Source organism: Chenopodium album, chromosome 13 (genome assembly GCF_948465745.1).
Source record: "Chenopodium album chromosome 13, dcCheAlbu1.1, whole genome shotgun sequence".
Lineage (NCBI taxonomy): Eukaryota > Viridiplantae > Streptophyta > Magnoliopsida > Caryophyllales > Amaranthaceae > Chenopodium > Chenopodium album.
The window spans coordinates 2,915,466-2,934,648 of NC_137846.1; the positions used below are offsets into that span (position 1 = coordinate 2,915,466).

A 19,183-nucleotide genomic window follows, 5' to 3' on the forward strand; every position below is an offset into this window, starting at 1 on the left:
TACAAGCAAGCTAAGCATGTATGTGCAACAACATAAAAAATGAATAAAGATAGATAAAAATTTGTGTCAATTATGAGATACTAAATAACATTAAAAAAAAAAAAAATCGTCTCAATAAAAAATAGGAAAAATTAGAAAATAACACCACAAAAAAGCCACGATTTTGATTATAACACCACAGAAAAAAAAAAAAGTTTTGATTATAACACCTCCAAAAACCTCAAAAATTTGATTTCACCACCGCGTGGAGGATGCCGTCAAAAAAACCGTTTGTGGACCCCACCAAGTACACGTGTCACTTATATATTGATTAAAAAAATTAAAAAAAAAACCAGAAAAAAAAAACTAAACCCTAAGCCCAGCCACGAAGCTCACCACTAGTAGCCCCTACATCCCACCACCGGCACTACCCCCCACTGCCGCCAAGCCACACCAGCGTCCACCCAGCCACCCCCACCCTCCTTAACCAACCCCGAAAAACCCTATCGACCACCAGACGCAGCAATTGAGACCCCAGCTCGCAACTCCATAAACCCTAGCCACCACAAAAATGGCGACTAGTGGTTGAAATCGGCCAGGTTAGGGCCTGAGTGGTCAAATTCGACCCTAAATTGGCCAATCTCGACCACTTGTTACTAATTTTGTTGTGAAATGGAAGAAAAATGGTGGTGGCTGTCGGTTTTGAGTGGGAAAAGGAGGTGGTTGCGGGGGTTGTTCGGTGCGAATTTCGTGGTTTTCGGTTGCTGGAAAGGTGTCGGAAGTGGTTCAAGGGGTGTCTCAGGGGGTTTTCGGTGGCTGGAGGGGTGTCAAAAGTGGTGTAAGGGGTGGGAATTCGTTGTGTATGGTGGCGGAGGTGGTTGCGGGGGTTTTTCGACGTGAATAACGTGGTTGATGGTGGGGCAAGGCCGAGCTGGGGTAGGGGTTCGTGGTTTCGCCGGTTTTGGTGGGGTAGGGGTACCGACGGCTTGGGTTAGCCTGTCGGCGGTGGTGGACAGGTGGTGCCAGTGGTGGGGTTGGGCTGGGTTTGGTTGTTGAGGGTTTTTTCTTTTTTTTTTTATATTAATTTTTTTGTTAAACCAATAGGATAGTGACACGTGTTTGTTATGGGCCCACTAACGGATTCCATCCAAAAATCCGTTAAGTGGTGGTGAAATCAATTTTTTGGTTTTTTTTGTGGTGTTATAATAAAAGATTTTTTTTTTTTTTTTTTTTTTTTGGTGTTATAATCAAAATTTGTGTTTTTTTGTGGTGTTATTTTCTAAAATTTCCTAAAAAATATAATTAAAACAAACATGTATACAATGCATCATTTAATTAATAATGAGAAAAGACTGTCCTAGCTTCTTGTATGTGTATTTTTCCTTTTAAGAAATAAAAAAAATAACACAAGACCATTTATAAACATTCTTCATTCTTAATATGATTGAACGGGAAGTTTAAAAAAAGGGGAAAAACCTAACTAAATAAGCATTGATTCATTCATATGGAAGTTTTTGTCTAAAATTTCATTTTCTTCATTCACTTTCTATTATCATAAAAAAGAGTTAAGGGATAAATTATTCTTTGCAAACAAATTCTTTTATTGTGAAAAGGTTCGATGTTCTTGCTTAGTGGTCCTAATAGTTAATTAGTTATGAGGCATCACTTTTTTTTATTTTTATTTATTTATTTTTTTTATTGTGGTTCTCTAGTATCCCATGATCCCATCATTGACATAAATTTTTTTTATCATAATCTTCATTGAAAAAGTTATTCGACCTTATTCATTTTATTCCATCCTTTTTGTCAATAGTAAAGGCCTGTTTTGATTTATTGAATTGAAATGAACTGATTAGAATTGAACTGAACTGAATAGAGCTGAAATGAATATTTTATGAGAGAAGGAAATTAGGAACTGAACTGAATTTAAGCTGAAGAGATCAGGCCGTAAGAGAACGTTATGAATGCTTGTTTATGTAACCTTTTTTTCTCATTTCCACTATAAATACACCATTGCACTAAGCATATTTTTGCATTACAAAGCAAATAATTCTATCTTTTCGAGCATAGAAGCAATTTGTGGGTTTCATCATCTCCATTCGAGCATGCATTCATAGGAGATGTTTTAAATTTGGGTTTAAAAGTCATTTATAACATACTTAATGCTAAATTTCTGGTATGTTTTTTTTAGATCTTAGCTATTTTATCTTAGAGATCTGATTAATTTTTTACTAAGTTTGCATTTTTGTTTTTTGTTTTTTTTTGTTTTTTTTTCCATTTTATGTTCTTCTAATATCGTTTTCATAAAATTTTGATTAAGATCTATTCATCAAGATTCGAGATTAGAGATACATGCGAATTATATTATAATCATTTTAATTTTTTTTGCATTTTTAAAAATAAAATTAGGTGCCCATCATGTGGACTTGGGATTCTCGACAAAGGAAGATCCAAATTGGTTGAAAGAAGTAAGGAAAACGGAGATCTAATTTCTTGTTTGCTTTTGGTTTTCAATTTTGATATCTTTAAAATAATTCCTTAGAACTATTTTTCATTTTCGTTTTGAGATTTTATAATCTTCGTTTTCGATTTTAATTCTTCAATTTTTATTTTTGCGTTTTTATTCTGATTTCAAAAAACGGTTTTCATTTTAATTTTCTGATTTTTGTTTTAGATCTTACCGTGGTTTAAACTTGTTTCTTTTTTTTGGTTTTTTTTTTTATATTTTATTTCGACTGTAAATTTTGATATAGTTTGTGATTATACAAACTGGGTAATTTCTGATTTTTTTTTTTGGTTTATTATTATTATTATTATTATTATTATTATTATTTTCTGTTTTTGATTTTTAATTTCATTATTTATATGTACATTGTTAGTATTATGAATTTGATTTTTTTTTAATTCCGTAAACTTCTATTAATGGTAAATCTTTAATTTTTATTGCTTGTGTTTAATGTAAATCTAACCTTATTATTGTTCGTTCTTATTATAGGTTATCTAGCTATGAGCTAATGTCTAATGGAGATGATGATATGAAGATGACAAGGGATGATAAAGGATGATGATAGATGAAGATGAAACACTCCAATGAAACAAGTGGATGATAGTTCAATTTTAGTGTTAATTTTCTTTTTATATGATTACAGATTAATAGATTATAGTAGCTAGATAAATTATCTAATACATACTATAAATTATCTAATATGTATTATGTATTTATTTTTTTGAACGAAATTAATTGAAATTGAATATTTGTTTTCGTAGTTTAATTTTTTTTTTTAATAGAATGTAGCAAGAGACCGCTTATCTAACATAACTGGTCTCTCTTTAACTCACACAAAACAGACTACTTTTGTACGTTCACAGGTCTTAATTTTTAAAATGAGAGACCGCTTTTCTGACAAAAAGGGTCTCTTCTACTTCCATAATTTTAATATTTGAACCACCCAAAGAGACTGCTTTTCTATGATAACAGGTCTCAAGTTTTGAAACTTTAGACCGCCTCTATAGAAGTAGTCTCTTAGCCAAAGAGACCGCTTAGCTAGAGATCGCCTCTAAGGCAGTCTCTTTGGCTAATTTGAACGGGTCTCTTTGGCCAATTTTGTAGTAGTGTGTGTTACTAGTAGGTGTTACTTGTATTCTGGGGTTGCTTGTATGGGTTAGGTGTTACTTGTATTCTGGGGTTACTTGTATGGGTTAGGTGTTACTTGTATTCTGAGTAACTTTTACAAGTAACTCCAGACTAAACCCCAATACCAAACCAGTAACACCTTACAAGTAACCCCTGACCAAAACCAGTAACACCCTATAAGTAACCCTTGACCAAACAAGTAACCCCTGACCAAACCAGTAACCCTGGTCGCACCATGTGACCAGCCGCATACAAAAATTTGTACTTTTCAAAAGGCTACTATAAAACTATCCAAAACAAATGCCTCAATAACAATTAAATAAAACAAACATTTATACAATGCATCATTTTAATTTTTTTTTTTGAAAACCAAACACTAAGCATTAATTAATTACGGGACAAAGTGTCCATAAATACATACGGGGCAACCTCTTGGGGACAATGATTTTTCCCAGTTTGCTCAAGACCAAAAGAAACAAGCTTAGCGAGATTATGGGCTATACAATTCCCATCACGTTTCACATGAGACCAACAGACAAAAAATGTGAGCATAAATTCAGAATATCACCAAGAACAATATCAATCTCTAGTGATAGCGGAGCCTTTGACAATCTATCTATGATGACTTTGCAATCCGATTCCAATATTATCTCCCTGAACCCGTATCTCTTTGCCAACTTAAGTGCAAATAGCAAGGCCTTGGCCTCAGCAACCTCTGGCATCCAATAGGCATGGCTTCTTCTCGTGGCAGTAGCAAGAACCCGACCTTCACTATCTCTGGCAACCGCACCGAGGCCCACCCATCCATCTACAGCGAGGCAGGCATCCGCATTCAACTTGATAAGGCTAGCAAGCGGGGCACTCCATTTATTTGGGCTGGTAGGAGGGCGCAAACCCATAACACCATAAATCTGAGTGGAGTAGTTACCTTGCTCTTCCACCAACCTGAAAACACGCTCCACAATCACTGCAGTCGGAGTAGTTTTATTTTGGAATACTTTGCAGTTTCGATCCCCCCCAAATGGAGTAAATACAAGTTCATAACTGATATCAACATATTTTGTTGATAACAGGGGCAGCACCGTGTTTTCCGCAATTAAATGAGGGGCACGGATGTCCATACGAAAAAACCAAGTAAGTGCCCGTAATATTAGCCCCGTTATGAAAAAGTTGAATGGGGACTTTTGTAGTTGACGGATACAACAATGCTATTTTGCCGTTAATTCATTCCCCCTTCACTCTCTCGCATCAACCACCTGCAATCATTTGAAATAAAACTCAGGTAAAATGGAAAACACAAATCGATCTACAACTTGTTAACAATTTACAAATAATTTAAGCTAAAGCAAACCATGAATTATCAATTACATAAAACAATTTCAATAAAGAGGAAAACCCCCAAGTCAATTAACTTCGAGGATCTGAAGCATACAAACAACCACACAACAGCATACAAAGAAATTGATCAATGTATTGGAAAGAATACCTCAATTGTCAGGTTAGCAGCTTCGAATTGGATAGTATTACATGAATTCACCCATCCCAAAGATATGGATCCACGACTTTACTGAATACAACCCAGTATCAGAACTCTTTTGTTTTCAAATGCATGAATGAGCTGCTGACGGGTGGTGCCGGATTAGACAACTCTATCTTCGTCGCCGATCATCTTTATGCTTGGTCCCGTCAATTTTAAGGATTCTCTCACCTTTATATCTCTCTCTATGAGAATCAGATTAAGTTTTCTCTCTCCTCCAAACCAGGATTCCAGAAAAATAAAAAGACGGCGTTAACTACCACGTTAATTTCCTACCGTTATAGAGTTTAGTATTAAAAATAGGAGAACGGAGTCCAAATAACAAATCTAATATTTTATTATTACTTTACAGAAGTCAAAGTCACGTGCAATGTTATAAACAACTTTCGTTTATAACAGTTATCAATGGGGACTGCCTCCCCCAAATGTACCAGGCAAGGAACATGCCCCTTTGTATTGTCTTTGGTCCCAGCTTTTTCCAGCTTACAATAAGGTCGCAAATGGAGTCAAAGTCACTCCGGCCAGTTTGCCATTTCAGCACACAAATAGTCTTCCCAAAGACCTTGAACATGCCTGCACTCAATAAAAGCATGACTCACTGTTTCCACATCCGAAATACACCAAGGGCAGTAGGTTTCAGAAATCATATGGTGGTGATACAGGAGGCTTCGGACAGGAAGGGTATTCGTACACAATCTCCATAAATAAGCATTGATGTATGTTGAGAGAAGACTGTCTTAACTTCTTGTATGTGTATTTTTCTTACTAAAAAAAATTAAATACATGACCTCATCAGCTATTAGGACCACTACTTATAAACATTCTTCATTCTTAATCAATATAACCTTAATACTAAAACAGGCATCAGGAGTGACACGTGTCACATCCTGGTGCAGTATTTTCCCTCCAAAATTCTCCTTCCCTTTTTAACCCCTCCTTTTTTTTGGGGAAATACTGGTTGATCTTCATGATTAACATAATTTGTCAATCATAGGGGTGATAGTGTCTTTACATTCATTAAGTTAAGGATAAAAATGTCATTGCACATGTAATGACATGTTCATATTGCCAGGTATGCAATATAATGGAGTTAACAACTAAGTTCAAAGCCCCAAATCCCCACCCTCCTTCTCTCTCACTACAAGAAAACAGCTTAATTACGACGGAAAAATTCCGTCGGAAACCCCTTGTTTTCCGTCGGAAATTGTGTTTCCGACGGAATTCCGTCGGAACGTGTCGTCGTAATAGTATTTGTCGGAAAATCAACCTTTTCCGACGGAATTTCCGTCGTAAACACTTTTCCGACGGAAATTCCGACGGATTTAAGCATCGGAAGAGGTTTTCAAGGTACGGAAAAGTCCGTCGGAAATTCCCGACGGAAATTCCGTCGGAAAATCCTTTTTAAAAAACAAAAAAAAAAAGCCCGCACCACCCCCCACCACCAATAGCCCCCACCGCTAAACCGCCACCTCCACCGCAACAAATTAAATACAAAAACTCCTCAAATATTCCCCACAACCATCACCTACCACCCTAAGCGAACCACCACCGACCACCTACACTAAAACTGATCTAGATCCACCCAACACTTAAAACCAACCCTCACCCACCCACCCACCTAAAACCGACCAGACACACTGCACCCACACCAAATCCACCTCACCCCAACGACCAAACCTTGACCGAACACTAACCAAAACCCCACCAAACCCATACCCAGATCCAAGCACCTAAAACACCCAAACCCTAACCCAAACCCTGACCTAGATCTACACCACCGCCACCGACAAGTCCACCACCACCACCACCGCAATTCAACCACAATTCACTATAAAATTAAAAAAAAAATCTCAAAAAACAAAAATAAGTAAGAAAAAAGGTACATACCTTGAATTTCACCCAAAAAACCCCAAAATTGGCTCGAATTTGGGTTTTAAAGGTCAAATTCGAACCTGAAAACTCTAGATCTAAAGTTTTCAGGGTCGAATTTGACATGAAAAACCATTTATTTCTAAAAATTGGCGAGAAGTCGACTTGAACACCACCAACCAAACTCACCGGCGTCTTGAACACCACCAAACCAAACTCGTCGGCATCATGAACACCACCTACCAAGAACAAAAGAAAGTAAGAGAAGAGGAGAGGCCGACAATGGAGAAAAAGAGAACAGAAAGGAGAGAGAAGAAGAGGAGAAAGGAAAACGAGAAGGAGAGGAAGCAGAGAGAGAATAAGAGGAGATAGGAAGGAGAGAGAAGAAGAGGAGAGCGGCGCATCAGGGAGAAAGAGGAAGGAGGAGAAAAGGATAGGAGGAAAGAGAGTGAACCGTCTTATTTTAGGTTTTCTCTAAAGGGGTTTTTTAAAGGTTTTTTTTTTAAAATTAATTTCCGACGGAATTTCCGTCGGAATTAAAATTCGTCGGAAATAGTAGTGTACGACGGAAAATTCCGTCGCAAAAGTCAAAATTTACGACGGATTTTAATTCCGTCGGAAATTTCCGACGGATTTCCGACGAACTTTTAGAATTCGTCGGAAATATCCGACGGAATAAAAATCCGTCGTAAATTTTGACTTTTGCGACGGAATTTTATGTCCGTCGGAACGTTTCCGTCGCTATTTGTCTGTTTTCTTGTAGTGTCTCCTCTCTCTCAAAGTCCCAACAATGGCAGGTGTGTAGTAGCTCCGGTGATGGAAGGTGTAGCAGTGACAATGAAACTGAAACTAGTGTTGGGCAACAACTAGCTATGACTCCGGCAATGGAGGGTGGTGGTGGTGGTGTCCGTACTTAAATCGATCTCTCATCCGCCAACGTCGGCAAGAATTATGTCCAAGAGATTCTTGACAAAGCTCCCTAGGTTAGTAATTTCAAGGAAAAATGGTCACCTTTAACCTTTGGAGTTGACCAAGCCCTTAATTTCACCTTTTTCTTCTTCGGGTTTTCGTTTAATTCGGTAGCGAAGCCGCCGAAAATGGTGGTATTGATGGTGTTGGTGGTCAGTTTATTGGTTGCAGCTTGGAGATGATGAAGATTGTGGTATGGTAGCTTCAATGGAGGAAGCAGCTTGAACACTACTACTGTTACCGTTAGTAAACGGAGTTAGGATCTAGGCCTACTTTCTTGGTGACTAAGCGGCTGACAAAGCACAAGTATGAGCTGGCTAGTATGAGTAAACACTAGATTAACAAAATATGTTAATCATGAAGATCAATTGGGCAAGCCCCCTTTTTTTGTTAATATTTTATTCTATAATAATATCATTCCAAATCTTTTATATTACGACAAATATATATTCCTTTTTATTTGATGTTCATAATTATTCTATATATATTTACCTAAATAATTATTTCAACTCCATTTTAATTATCATTTAAATGGAGTATTATTAGATTTTTCCAAAAAAGTAATTATAAATTGATTCATATAATAGATGTTACAGAAATTACTTTAAAACATAACATCACATAAATTTTTTTTAAAAAAAATACCTTAGCTAATATTTTATTTCAATTTCCATTTAATATAACTATATATTTAAGTTAATTACAATTTTGTTTCTGAAATTTCACTACTATACATACATATTATCACAAATTAAGGATTTATAGAGTATCGTATATGCGTATAGCTATAAATTAAAAGTTGTGTTTGACAAATGACTTTTTAGATATAAAAGGGGATATACTATTTGTATTTTTGTGTATGATTGCACTTTTGCTAATAGTTTTAGTGGAGATTTTAGTTTGTTGTTTGATTGATTTTTGATGTTTATTAAAAATGCATTTATTAATAAGTATTTACTAATATGACCACTAGACCCAATCAAATCAAGTCCCGCCTGAAAAATTCTCGGGTTTGGGCAGCCTAAAAAAATCCATTTTTAGATAATTTTTTGCTTTGTCTATTAACATAGATTATGACATTATAATTTCTATATATTTGATTTGTATGTTTTATCAAATTATATTTGTTAGATATAATTAATTTTCTTACAAAACTTAGACTTACCGTGCATGGCACGGGCCTTAAGCTAGTATGATTGGATGGGAAGTTAAAAAGAAAGGAAAAAAAACCCAACTAAATAAGCATTGATTCATTCATAATTTCATATCCAAGTTTTTGTCTAAAATTTCATTTTCTTCATTCATTTTCTATCATCATAAAAAAAGATAAAGGGATAAATTCTTTGCAAACAAATTAAATTTTCTTATTGTCAAAAGGTTCGATGTTCTTGCTTCCACTTGCGCACGATTTTACCATATGTTGACGAGCGAAAATTAAACAATGTACTTGTACTATGTTAATAATGCAATACTATTGTGAATATAATGATACGAGCGACTTACCCTAATATGGGTGCTTGGCTCTCATATAGGTGACTGGCTCTCAGACAATACGTACGAGTACAATTATTAGAATACCCTTAGTATCCACTATTAACTCATATAGAGCTGAGATTTATAAGTGGATCGATCAAAACAAATGTACGTATTAGCTTTAGATTCATATTTTAGGCAGTTAGCCTGAAAGGTTTTTCACGACTACTAAACTACTTGAACAGTTCAATTCCTCCATCCCATATTCATGTGTCTTTCCATGTACCATAAAATTTATCGGCCCAACTCATTTTATTTACAAGTATCTATTTTACCTATTTAACTTTTAATAAAATAGAAATGGGTAGCATATTAAGATCATACAGTTATGATAAAATTCTTCAAATTCTTGCATTTTGTTATAAGATAGTACGTCTCTCTCTCTCTCTTTTTTTTTTTTGACAAGATGTTATAAGATATTCCCTCTGTTTTTAAATATTTGCTCAATTTTTCCATGTGTAGAGTTTTAGGAGAAATTAAAGAAAATATTAAAATGTGGAGGTAGTGGGGTAGGTAGAGGAATAAAAAATTATTAAAATCTAAAGTAGTTGAGAGAATTGGAGGACAGAGAATATGAATTAATAAAATATGATTTATATTGAATCTACTAGTTGAGATAAATAAATTGAATATTGTAAAAACTTTCTAAATAAGAAAATGGAGCAAGTATTTAAAAACGGCCGAAAATGAAAAGTGTAGCAAATATTTAAAAACGGCCGAAAATAAAAAATGAACCAAGTATTTAAAAATGGAGGGAGTAGTCATCAATAACTTAATACTAAAACAGACACCGGGAGTGACACATGTCACATTCTGGTGCTGTTTTTTCCCTCTAAAATCCCCTTCCCTTTTTAACCTTTTTTTTTGTTAATATTTGATTCTATAATAATATCATTCCAATATATATTCCTTTTTATTTGGTGTTCATAATTAATCTATATACATTTACCTAAATAATTACTTCAACCCCTTTTTAACTATCTTTTAAATGGAGTATTATTAGATTTTGCCAAAAAAGTTATAATAAGTTGATTCATATAATAGATGTTAAAGAATTTACTTTAAAACATCACTTAATCTGTTTTTTTTTAAATACCTCCAGCTAATATATTTTATTTCAATTTCAATTTAAGATAACTATATATTTAAGTTAATTAAAATTTTGTTTATTAAATTTTACTGCATACTATACGTACATATTATCATAAATTAAGGATTTATAGGGTATAGTATAGCTATAAAATAAATATTGTGTTTGACAAATGATTTTTTAGATGTAAAGGTAATATATTATTTGTAATTTTGTGTATGTTTGCACTTTTGCTAATAGTTTTAGTGGAGATATTAGTTTGTTGTTTTATTGATTTTTGATGTTTATTAAAAATACATTTATAAATATGGCCACTAGACCTAATCAAACTAAGCTCCGCCTGAAAAATTCTTGAATTTGGGTAGCCTAAAAAAATTCATTTTTAAGATAATTTGTTGCTTTGCCAATTAATATACATTATGACATTATAATTTCTATATATTTAATTTGTATGTTTTATCAAATTCTATTTATTGGATATAATTATTTTTCTTTAAAAAGTTTGAATTATCGTACATGACACGAGCCTTAAGCTAGTTACTAGAATAGTACGTAGTTTTCAATCATTGTAGCTGAAAAAATAGTGCAGATCGAACTAGAGGCAAAAACATCGAATTTTTTTTACTATACAAGTTCCTACACGATAACAAGAATTTGTTTTTTGTAAAGAATTTCTCCCTTTTTTATGCTAATAAAACGAGAAAGAAGAAATAAAATAAAATTTTAGACAAAAACTTTGATATAAATACAAGAAAAATAGTACGGAGTAGTAAGTAGTGGACTAGTGGTCCTTTTCTTTTTTGTTATCTAGTATCCCATGATCCCATCATAGACATAATGACAATAAAATTTTATCATATTCTTCGTTGAAAAAGCTATTCGACCTTATTCATTTTATTCCTTTTTGTCAATAGTAATAGTCCATTATGAATGCTTGTTTACGCAACCTTTTTACTCATTTCCACTATAAATACACCATTGCACTAAGAATATCTTTGCATTGCAAAGCATAAACTTCTATCAATTACAAGATCAACTTAAGGTATATATGCATGTTTTATGTTATAGATAGTGTTTATTTCTTTCAATATTCATATATGCATAAGCTACATAAATTTCGATTTTGTGTTGTAATACAATCTACGTCAATGCTCTTTTCTTCCAAAAATATTCATGAATGAACTACATAAACTACACTCATAATACAATCTATATTGGAGTATGTTTTATGCTAAGCTAGTGCTTATTTCTTCCAATATTCATGCATGAATATTCGTTCATTCATGCATATAGCAATATGTAATTGGCTTATAAATGGAGCATATATATTGAACTATTGAAGTGTTAAATATTGCCTTTTTTGTTGGATTAAGTTACTTTGGTAATGTGCACTGTTTGGAATTGACCCTCAGGCCAGCAACAAGTTAAGCAAGGTAACAATGGCATCGTCGCAAGTGCACCAATTATCTGGCAAGGAGAAAGCAGCAATCGAAGAGGCATTGAAGGAGGCGAAGTCTGTCCAAGCTAACAACATCAAGAATACAAAGGCGAGCCAAGATAAGTTTGTGTTGGTTTCCGGTGTCATGAAAAACCAACAAGGCCGCGATTTAAAGCTTAACAAATCCAACAGCTGGAGAGGAGTTTTCATAGCCGGACCTTCTGAAACTATGACAACGGGAGAAGGTGCATTCGTGCACGAGGGTAGAGCTTGGGCACTCCCTACTGTGACTGTAGACTCCAAGGGTGTTGTGATATATGGTCACTATGATAAGGCTCTTCCTCAGCTTGGATGGCTCTTGGCTTGGGACAAACCTACTCTAGATTCCAATGGAATTAGCAAGGTTAGTTGCTCAGCACAATATGCCATGCGATCATAGAATATAGAACCAATCACGTACAGGCCCTAGCCTGAAAATTCTATAGTAATCATCCTTAAAAGGACACTCAATTTTCACTTTTAACTGACTTGGTTCTCTAATAATATCAAAAGTCTGCGTGATAAGAAGGTCACTGGTTCAAATCTCATCCACCTGCTGTGACCTAATTCGACGAATAATGACTGTTTTTGTTTGTTGCAGGTGTATGTGGAAGCTGGACATCTAACCAAGCTCATGAAAATGCAGCTAACTGAAATTGAAAAGAAACTTGATGAATCCATCGGCGTATCTCGCTACTGGGATAGCGAAACCGGCGCTGCTGCAAGTGCTAAAATTGAGAACGGTGACAACAACATGGCTTTGATTGGTGCTACCTTTGATCAGTTCTTCGATGCCTCGCAGTCTTAAATAAAAAGACCGCCATTATCTATATATAATGAGAAATGTATCTCATCTACGTACTTAATTAACAACGTAACCAAATTAAAGGGGCACTTTGACTTAATTAAATAATTAAACTGCATAATGTATAATGCAGGCATTATCATCTATAATATGCTAAGTAATGCCCTCTTGGTTTTGCAATAATGATGAAAGATGGATGATACATACATCTAGTGCTTATATAAATAAAGAATGCTTGCTTTATATTACTTTTTTTTTTTTTTTTTTTTTTTTTTGAAGAATGCTTTATATTACTTCGTATTACTTTTATACTGCATGTTTTTCTTGATAAGTTCATGTTAAGGGTACTTTTTTGCTAACTGATTTGAAGAATCATATCACATAACTAATATATAAAGCTAAACTTTTAGTCAGGTCATGAGGTAGCGACACTTGACGTTACAACTTCGATTATAATTCTCAAAATTATTAGATTATAATTCTCAAAAATTATCATATAACTTTATTTTTTATATCATAATATTTTTTTGAGCGAAAGAAGTAGTTCAAAGCTTAAAACATCCATTTATAATATATACTAATCGGTTAAAATAATATATTTCACAATCTAATAGAATTTTATTACTATGTAGACCTGACAATTAGGGTCGGATCATGAGTCATCTCGGATTGGGTCACTTTAGGTTACGAGTCAATAAATGTTCAACCCTTGCCCAAAGTTTTGGGTTCGGGTCAACCAACGTGCTTTGAAGATTTATTTAATTTAATTTATTTGCTAATTTTTTCTTATTTTTTTAATGTATTAAATCGAACATTTCCACCAACAATTAGTCATTACATGCCTACTAGATAACAAATCGTTACAAAAGCACCATCAATTTTTAACTAATTTTGTATCAATGATATATTTTAAAATTTGACCTATAAATTAAAATTTATCTTTAAATTCAATAAACAACCCGAGTATCGCAGGGGCACAAAACTAGTTATTTATATATGTACTAACAATTATACATTATGTCAGTTCACGGAATCATGGGAATATAGTCAATACATGGATCAACATTTATATACGTTTTTTTTTTTTTTTTAAGATGGCCACAATTTTATTTATTTTTTTTAACAATGGACTGTTTACAAAGTATTATTTACTTGCAATACATTACTTTGTCCTACATAATAAGTAATAACGAAGATATTAGATTAGATTAATAAGTAATTTATTGAAATAATTTTACCACGATATCAGATTAGTGATAAGTTGTTATGATTAAAGAATTTACTCCGATCCGCGGATAACAAATTTACATTTTCTGATAACTTTCTCAAATAACGTGTTAAATGTGTGGGTTAAAAATTAATCTAACACAATGAATCGAGACATAAAGTGCATTTTCTATCAAACCTTGTACTCCATACAAAAATTGGGAGCTTAGCTTGCTCATTAAGATTCAATGGATAAACATGGACGACTTTGAACAAACACCGACATTTAATTTCAACAAGGACAATTTGTCATTATATTCCATACAATTGACAATTCATGCATATTAATTATTAACAATATTAATATGACTACTAAAATGAAGGAAAATGCTATACATAGCCATTAGGGCTACATATAAGCATTAAAAATACTTTTGAAAACGATTTAAATTTAGAAAACCATGACAAATTCACACTAATTACATTGATCTGCGCGTGTTTTTGTCACGAATTCCTAATTTTATACAATTTCCAAAACTGTTTTTAATGCTTATATATAGTCGTAAGGGCTATGTATACCATTACCCTAAAATGAATACAAATAACTATATGAAGTGCAAACAGCATTTTTTAGATAAGTTTATGACAACTACTATCCTACACGTCAAGCCATCAATTTTGACAATAATTTTTCTTAATTTTGGCCTGCTATATTAAAATAATTTCGTTACTTGTTCGCCCCTCTATAAATACATACAAATGGTGAATCCAAAATTATTCAATCTTCATCCATTATTGCAATTCATATTAATCTTCTTTAATTTCCATTATTGCATTCGATCTGAGGTATACATTCTATCCTAATCTCTTTTCTATATATAGTTGATCATAATTAAGGTCGGGTCGAACTAACACTAATAGCTATCTCAATTTAATTTATTACTAGTACATTGTACTCTATTGTTTTATATTATATCATATACGAGTATTGTTCAATATTATTCCAACCATACGTAAAATATACAAGTATATGAATTAAGGCTATATATGTTCATTCAATTTGTTTTTACTTGTCTAAATCCTTAGATTTTTGCTCTAATATTTTGTATTTTTCTGATCTGATTTTAACAAGGATAAGTTGAAAAAACAAAACCTGATACTCGATCTACTTGTCTTTCGTCTTAAATAATACGTAGTACAATACATACATACCTTAATGTTTGTTGTTGTTTACAATCATATAGAATGAATTTTGAGTAACAATTTTTTTTTTTTCCTTGTAGAGGTAGCTAGCTAGTTAGGAAACAATGACTTCGGTGCAACAAGTAGACCAGGGTGTAACCCAATTAACCGTCGAGGAGAAAGCAACAATCAGTGAGGCGATGAAGGAGGCGCAAACCTTGTTGGAAAACAACAACAATAATGATGCAGACGAGATTCAACTCGCTACAGTTGCAGGTGTTATGAAAAATTCCCAAAACAGGCCACTTGTGCTAAATAAAACGCTTAATGGGTTTGGAGTTTTCGTAGTGGCACCTCCTACAAATGTTGGTAGTGGTGGGTTTATTCATAGGGCTCCTACTTTGCCTCATATTCCAGGTGGAGGCGGTCCAGGCCCCGTGATCATAGGCTGTAAGGCCGCGTTGATATATGGTACCTTCGATAAGGCTTTACCTCAGCTTGGATATCTCTTAGCTTGGTTCAAGGCTCAGAGTTCTGATGAACACAAAGTAATGCTTTGGATTAATTTGTTTTTAAACTATGACTTTTATGTAATTTTTATTCATTGTTCAAGTTTTTTTTTTTTTTTTTTTTTTTTTTTGAAATTTTTTTTAGGTGTATGTGGAAGCTGGGGATCTAAGCAAGCTCATGAAAATGGAATGGAGTGATATTGAGCAAAAATTGGATGCATCTAGCAACGAAAGTCGGTCCGTGGATAGCGAGACAGGAGCTATAGCAGCTGCTGAAATTAACCTTCTAGGGGACAACCTGGCTTTGCTTGGTGCAAGCTTTGATCGCGTGTTCTTTGATGAAAACACTTCCCAGTCTTAATTCCAAGACCTGTCATCGACATAATATAATATTGTACCTCTTTGTGCAAAATAAATAGTCACGTTAATATTGTAATTTGGACAAAAAAGTATATCTTACTAGCACAGGGGCACTTGGACTTTTATAACCCGCATTTTCCATTATGCAAACTTTATCATGTTTGAATATTGTATTTAATAAATTATGCTCTTTGGTTTTGTATAATTGGAAGAAGGAATGTGGTTCTGATCGACATATCTTAATATCTATGCTTTAATACCATCTCATTGCAGAGTACTAATGATCCTAATCAGTTGATATCATTTATAATTGATCTAAACTAAGTAATTAATAATAATCGTATGTGATAATCAGAAACATTGAACCTTAGCTAATACACGTAAAATATTTTGTCAAATAATTTTCGGCCTAATCCTTTCTAAGTATCAAAAAATAAAAAATCATACGACTCCTCATTAATTTTTCAATGCGTCCAACCTAAATTTAATTCTACACATTATGAATATAATAACCTCTAAGAAGCCCCTAAAGACAATTAATTATATTCTCTTAGTTTCAAATATTATGACAAAGACACGGCATTATTTTATCCCCAAATTCCGACTTCAATATTTAGAGTAGTTCTTTCTTTTCTTTTTCGACTTGATTCTTCTTACACTATTTTGCCACCTATAGTACTATTAGATTCATCAAAATGCATATGTACGCAACCTTTTTCTCTTTCCCTTCATAAATACACAATAGAAAACAGTTAACCATAAACTTCACTCATCAATTAATATTGTACTTAATTAAGGTATACTTAGCTTTCTTCATTTCTGTGTATTTTTACTATGGAATAATGATATATATAGTGTTGGTTTCAATCTGATATATGTTTTTTGCAACGCTTTAGGTGGCGCGACTACAATGGCATCAGACCAACAAGTCCGAGGTGCAATTCATCAGTTCGCGGGGAAGGCAGAGAGAGCAACAATAGGAGAGCAGGCAAAGAAAGAAGCACAAACAATGTTAGCAAACAACAAGGAGAAAGCGAAGGTGAGCCAAGATGAGCTAGTTTTGGTGACAGGAGTAATAAAGAATCTCCAACCTTGTGGAATTATGCTTAATAAGTCCCATGATTGGAAGGGGCAATTCATAGCCAAGCCTCATGATAAGACTATTGGTGAGCATGCTAGTGGTGGGTTTGTGCACCAAGGCGTCCCGTGGCAAGGGACTCTCCCGGTGGTTGTAGGGTCGAAAGGTTCGATGATATATGGTCATATTGATAATCATGCTCCTCCTAAGCTTGGATGGCTCTTGGCTTGGGACAAGCCGGACAACCCTAATGAGCTTAAAAGGGTATGTTATAACCATACTTAATAAAAGGTGCTACATTTGATCTGTTTTCATTTTATCTTAACATTTACTATTGGGTAGGTGTAAAAAAAAAGGCGGATAAAGTAAGACAAAGTGAGGGTAAAAGAAATAATATTTGGGGTAAGAGAGGTAATGTAATAAACAAAATGCATGTACCATAATTGGATTAAAGTATGTTAGTACAAACAAATCAAAATGAAGTGTTAAAAAAAGGGAAATTCTCTGTTTCTCATGGGGCATTTTCGTGAATAAATCAACAACTTTTTCATTATTGTGGGTTCTACAGTTGAATAAAGTTGTTGGTTAAATAATTGATTAGAATTTAGAAACTGGTGTAGTATATTTGGTTTAATAATTGATCATCGCAGTCAGTCAATTATTCATTCATTTGTCTTGCAGGTGTATGTAGAAGCAGGGCAACTAGGCCGGCTCATGAAAATGGAATGGAATGAAATCGAACAAAAATTGGATGCATCGCGTAGTACAAGTCATTGCTGGGACAGCGAGACTGGTGCTGTAGCAGCTGCTGATATCAAGGACTATGGTGAAAAACTAACGTTGCTTCGTGCAAGCTTTGATCATTCCCCTATTGCTAATAAGTAAACTGATGGTATCTAAATGCCGGAATTGAAGAAAGAAGTTAACATGTAATAACATCTATGCTTATCTTACACTCAGCTCGTAAATAATCTTAAGTCGTCCTAATTGATAATCAGCTGAATTGGTTGTGCGTATGTAAGTGGAAGCAAGAACCTCGAATATTGGACAAACTTAGATAAGCTAGAATGGATCTATGCTTCTTTTATGTCTAAAGCCTGTCCAATCAATCAAAGAGAATATTAGTATTATTCTATGACTCTAAAGATTAAGAATATAACTCATATGGAGTACGTACAAAATATGTTTCAAAGTTATTCTTAATTACTACTTCTTGTAGGCAAGAACCTTGGATTTTGGGCAAGGGAAGTGAACGTTTCACTAAAATTTCAACACTCATATCGTAGGCAGAGATCCTTAATAGAGGGTACATTATTGTATGTCAGTAAATTGTTAAGTTGTGAAGGTTGCTTTTTTCGTGTTTAAATAAGTGTTATACATTAATCGACACACAGTTTTAGGGGCATTTTAATTGACTTAAATAATATAAGAGATAAGTGGGGTGGTTGGAGTTCTAAAAATGGTAAAAGAAAAATAGTAGGTTGATAATTTATTCAAAAATAATGATTTTGAGAGGAAAATACTAATAATAATTATATATATATTAAAAAAAAAGTAGTTTTGGCTTTGAGTGGGAAGAATGAAAGGAAAGAGATACTCCCTCCATCTTTAAATACTTGCTCCGCTTTACTTTTTCGGTCGTTCAGAAATACTTTGCTCCATTTCCTTATGTGGAATTTTTTTACAATAATATTTAATTTATTTTTCTCACCTAGTGGACCCAACATAAATCATATATTATTAATTTCATATTCTCTCTCCTCCAATTCCGTCAACTACTTTTGCTTTTTATAATTTTTATTCTTCACCTTACCCCACTACCTTTATATTTTATTCCTTTATCTAATTTCTTTTAAAACTCCGCGCATGAAAAGAGTAAAACACAATCGCATTTCTTCCATCACCCTCGACTCACTATTTACACCGACTTTGAAAGGTATTGCTAATCAACTCCT

At 33.7% G+C, this 19,183-nt stretch overlaps 3 protein-coding genes and 1 long non-coding RNA gene across 4 annotated transcripts; all 4 read left to right on the top strand.

The window, feature by feature from the left end:
• The first annotated feature begins 2,020 nt into the window (after nt 1-2,020).
• LOC145575949 (uncharacterized) lies at nt 2,021-3,251 on the top strand. Its single transcript, XR_014098298.1, has 3 exons — nt 2,021-2,155; nt 2,389-2,447; nt 2,975-3,251. It is a non-coding gene; the product is annotated as an uncharacterized LOC145575949 (long non-coding RNA).
• Nucleotides 3,252-11,555: 8,304 nt separating this feature from the next.
• LOC145574245 (jasmonate-induced protein homolog) lies at nt 11,556-13,141 on the top strand. The gene is made up of 3 exons (XM_081631993.1): nt 11,556-11,653; nt 12,024-12,452; nt 12,690-13,141. Exons 2-3 carry the CDS (start codon nt 12,051-12,053, stop codon nt 12,894-12,896), a joined length of 609 nt encoding a protein of 202 aa, XP_081488119.1. The 5' UTR covers nt 11,556-11,653; nt 12,024-12,050; the 3' UTR covers nt 12,897-13,141.
• A 1,701-nt stretch (nt 13,142-14,842) lies between these two features.
• LOC145575950 (uncharacterized) lies at nt 14,843-16,385 on the top strand. The gene is made up of 3 exons (XM_081633736.1): nt 14,843-14,945; nt 15,383-15,829; nt 15,936-16,385. Exons 2-3 carry the CDS (start codon nt 15,407-15,409, stop codon nt 16,149-16,151), a joined length of 639 nt encoding a protein of 212 aa, XP_081489862.1. The 5' UTR covers nt 14,843-14,945; nt 15,383-15,406; the 3' UTR covers nt 16,152-16,385.
• A 418-nt stretch (nt 16,386-16,803) lies between these two features.
• Nucleotides 16,804-18,358, top strand: LOC145575951 (uncharacterized). Its single transcript, XM_081633737.1, has 3 exons — nt 16,804-16,947; nt 17,047-17,492; nt 17,910-18,358. Exons 2-3 carry the CDS (start codon nt 17,061-17,063, stop codon nt 18,111-18,113), a joined length of 636 nt encoding a protein of 211 aa, XP_081489863.1. The 5' UTR covers nt 16,804-16,947; nt 17,047-17,060; the 3' UTR covers nt 18,114-18,358.
• The last annotated feature ends 825 nt before the right edge of the window (nt 18,359-19,183 follow it).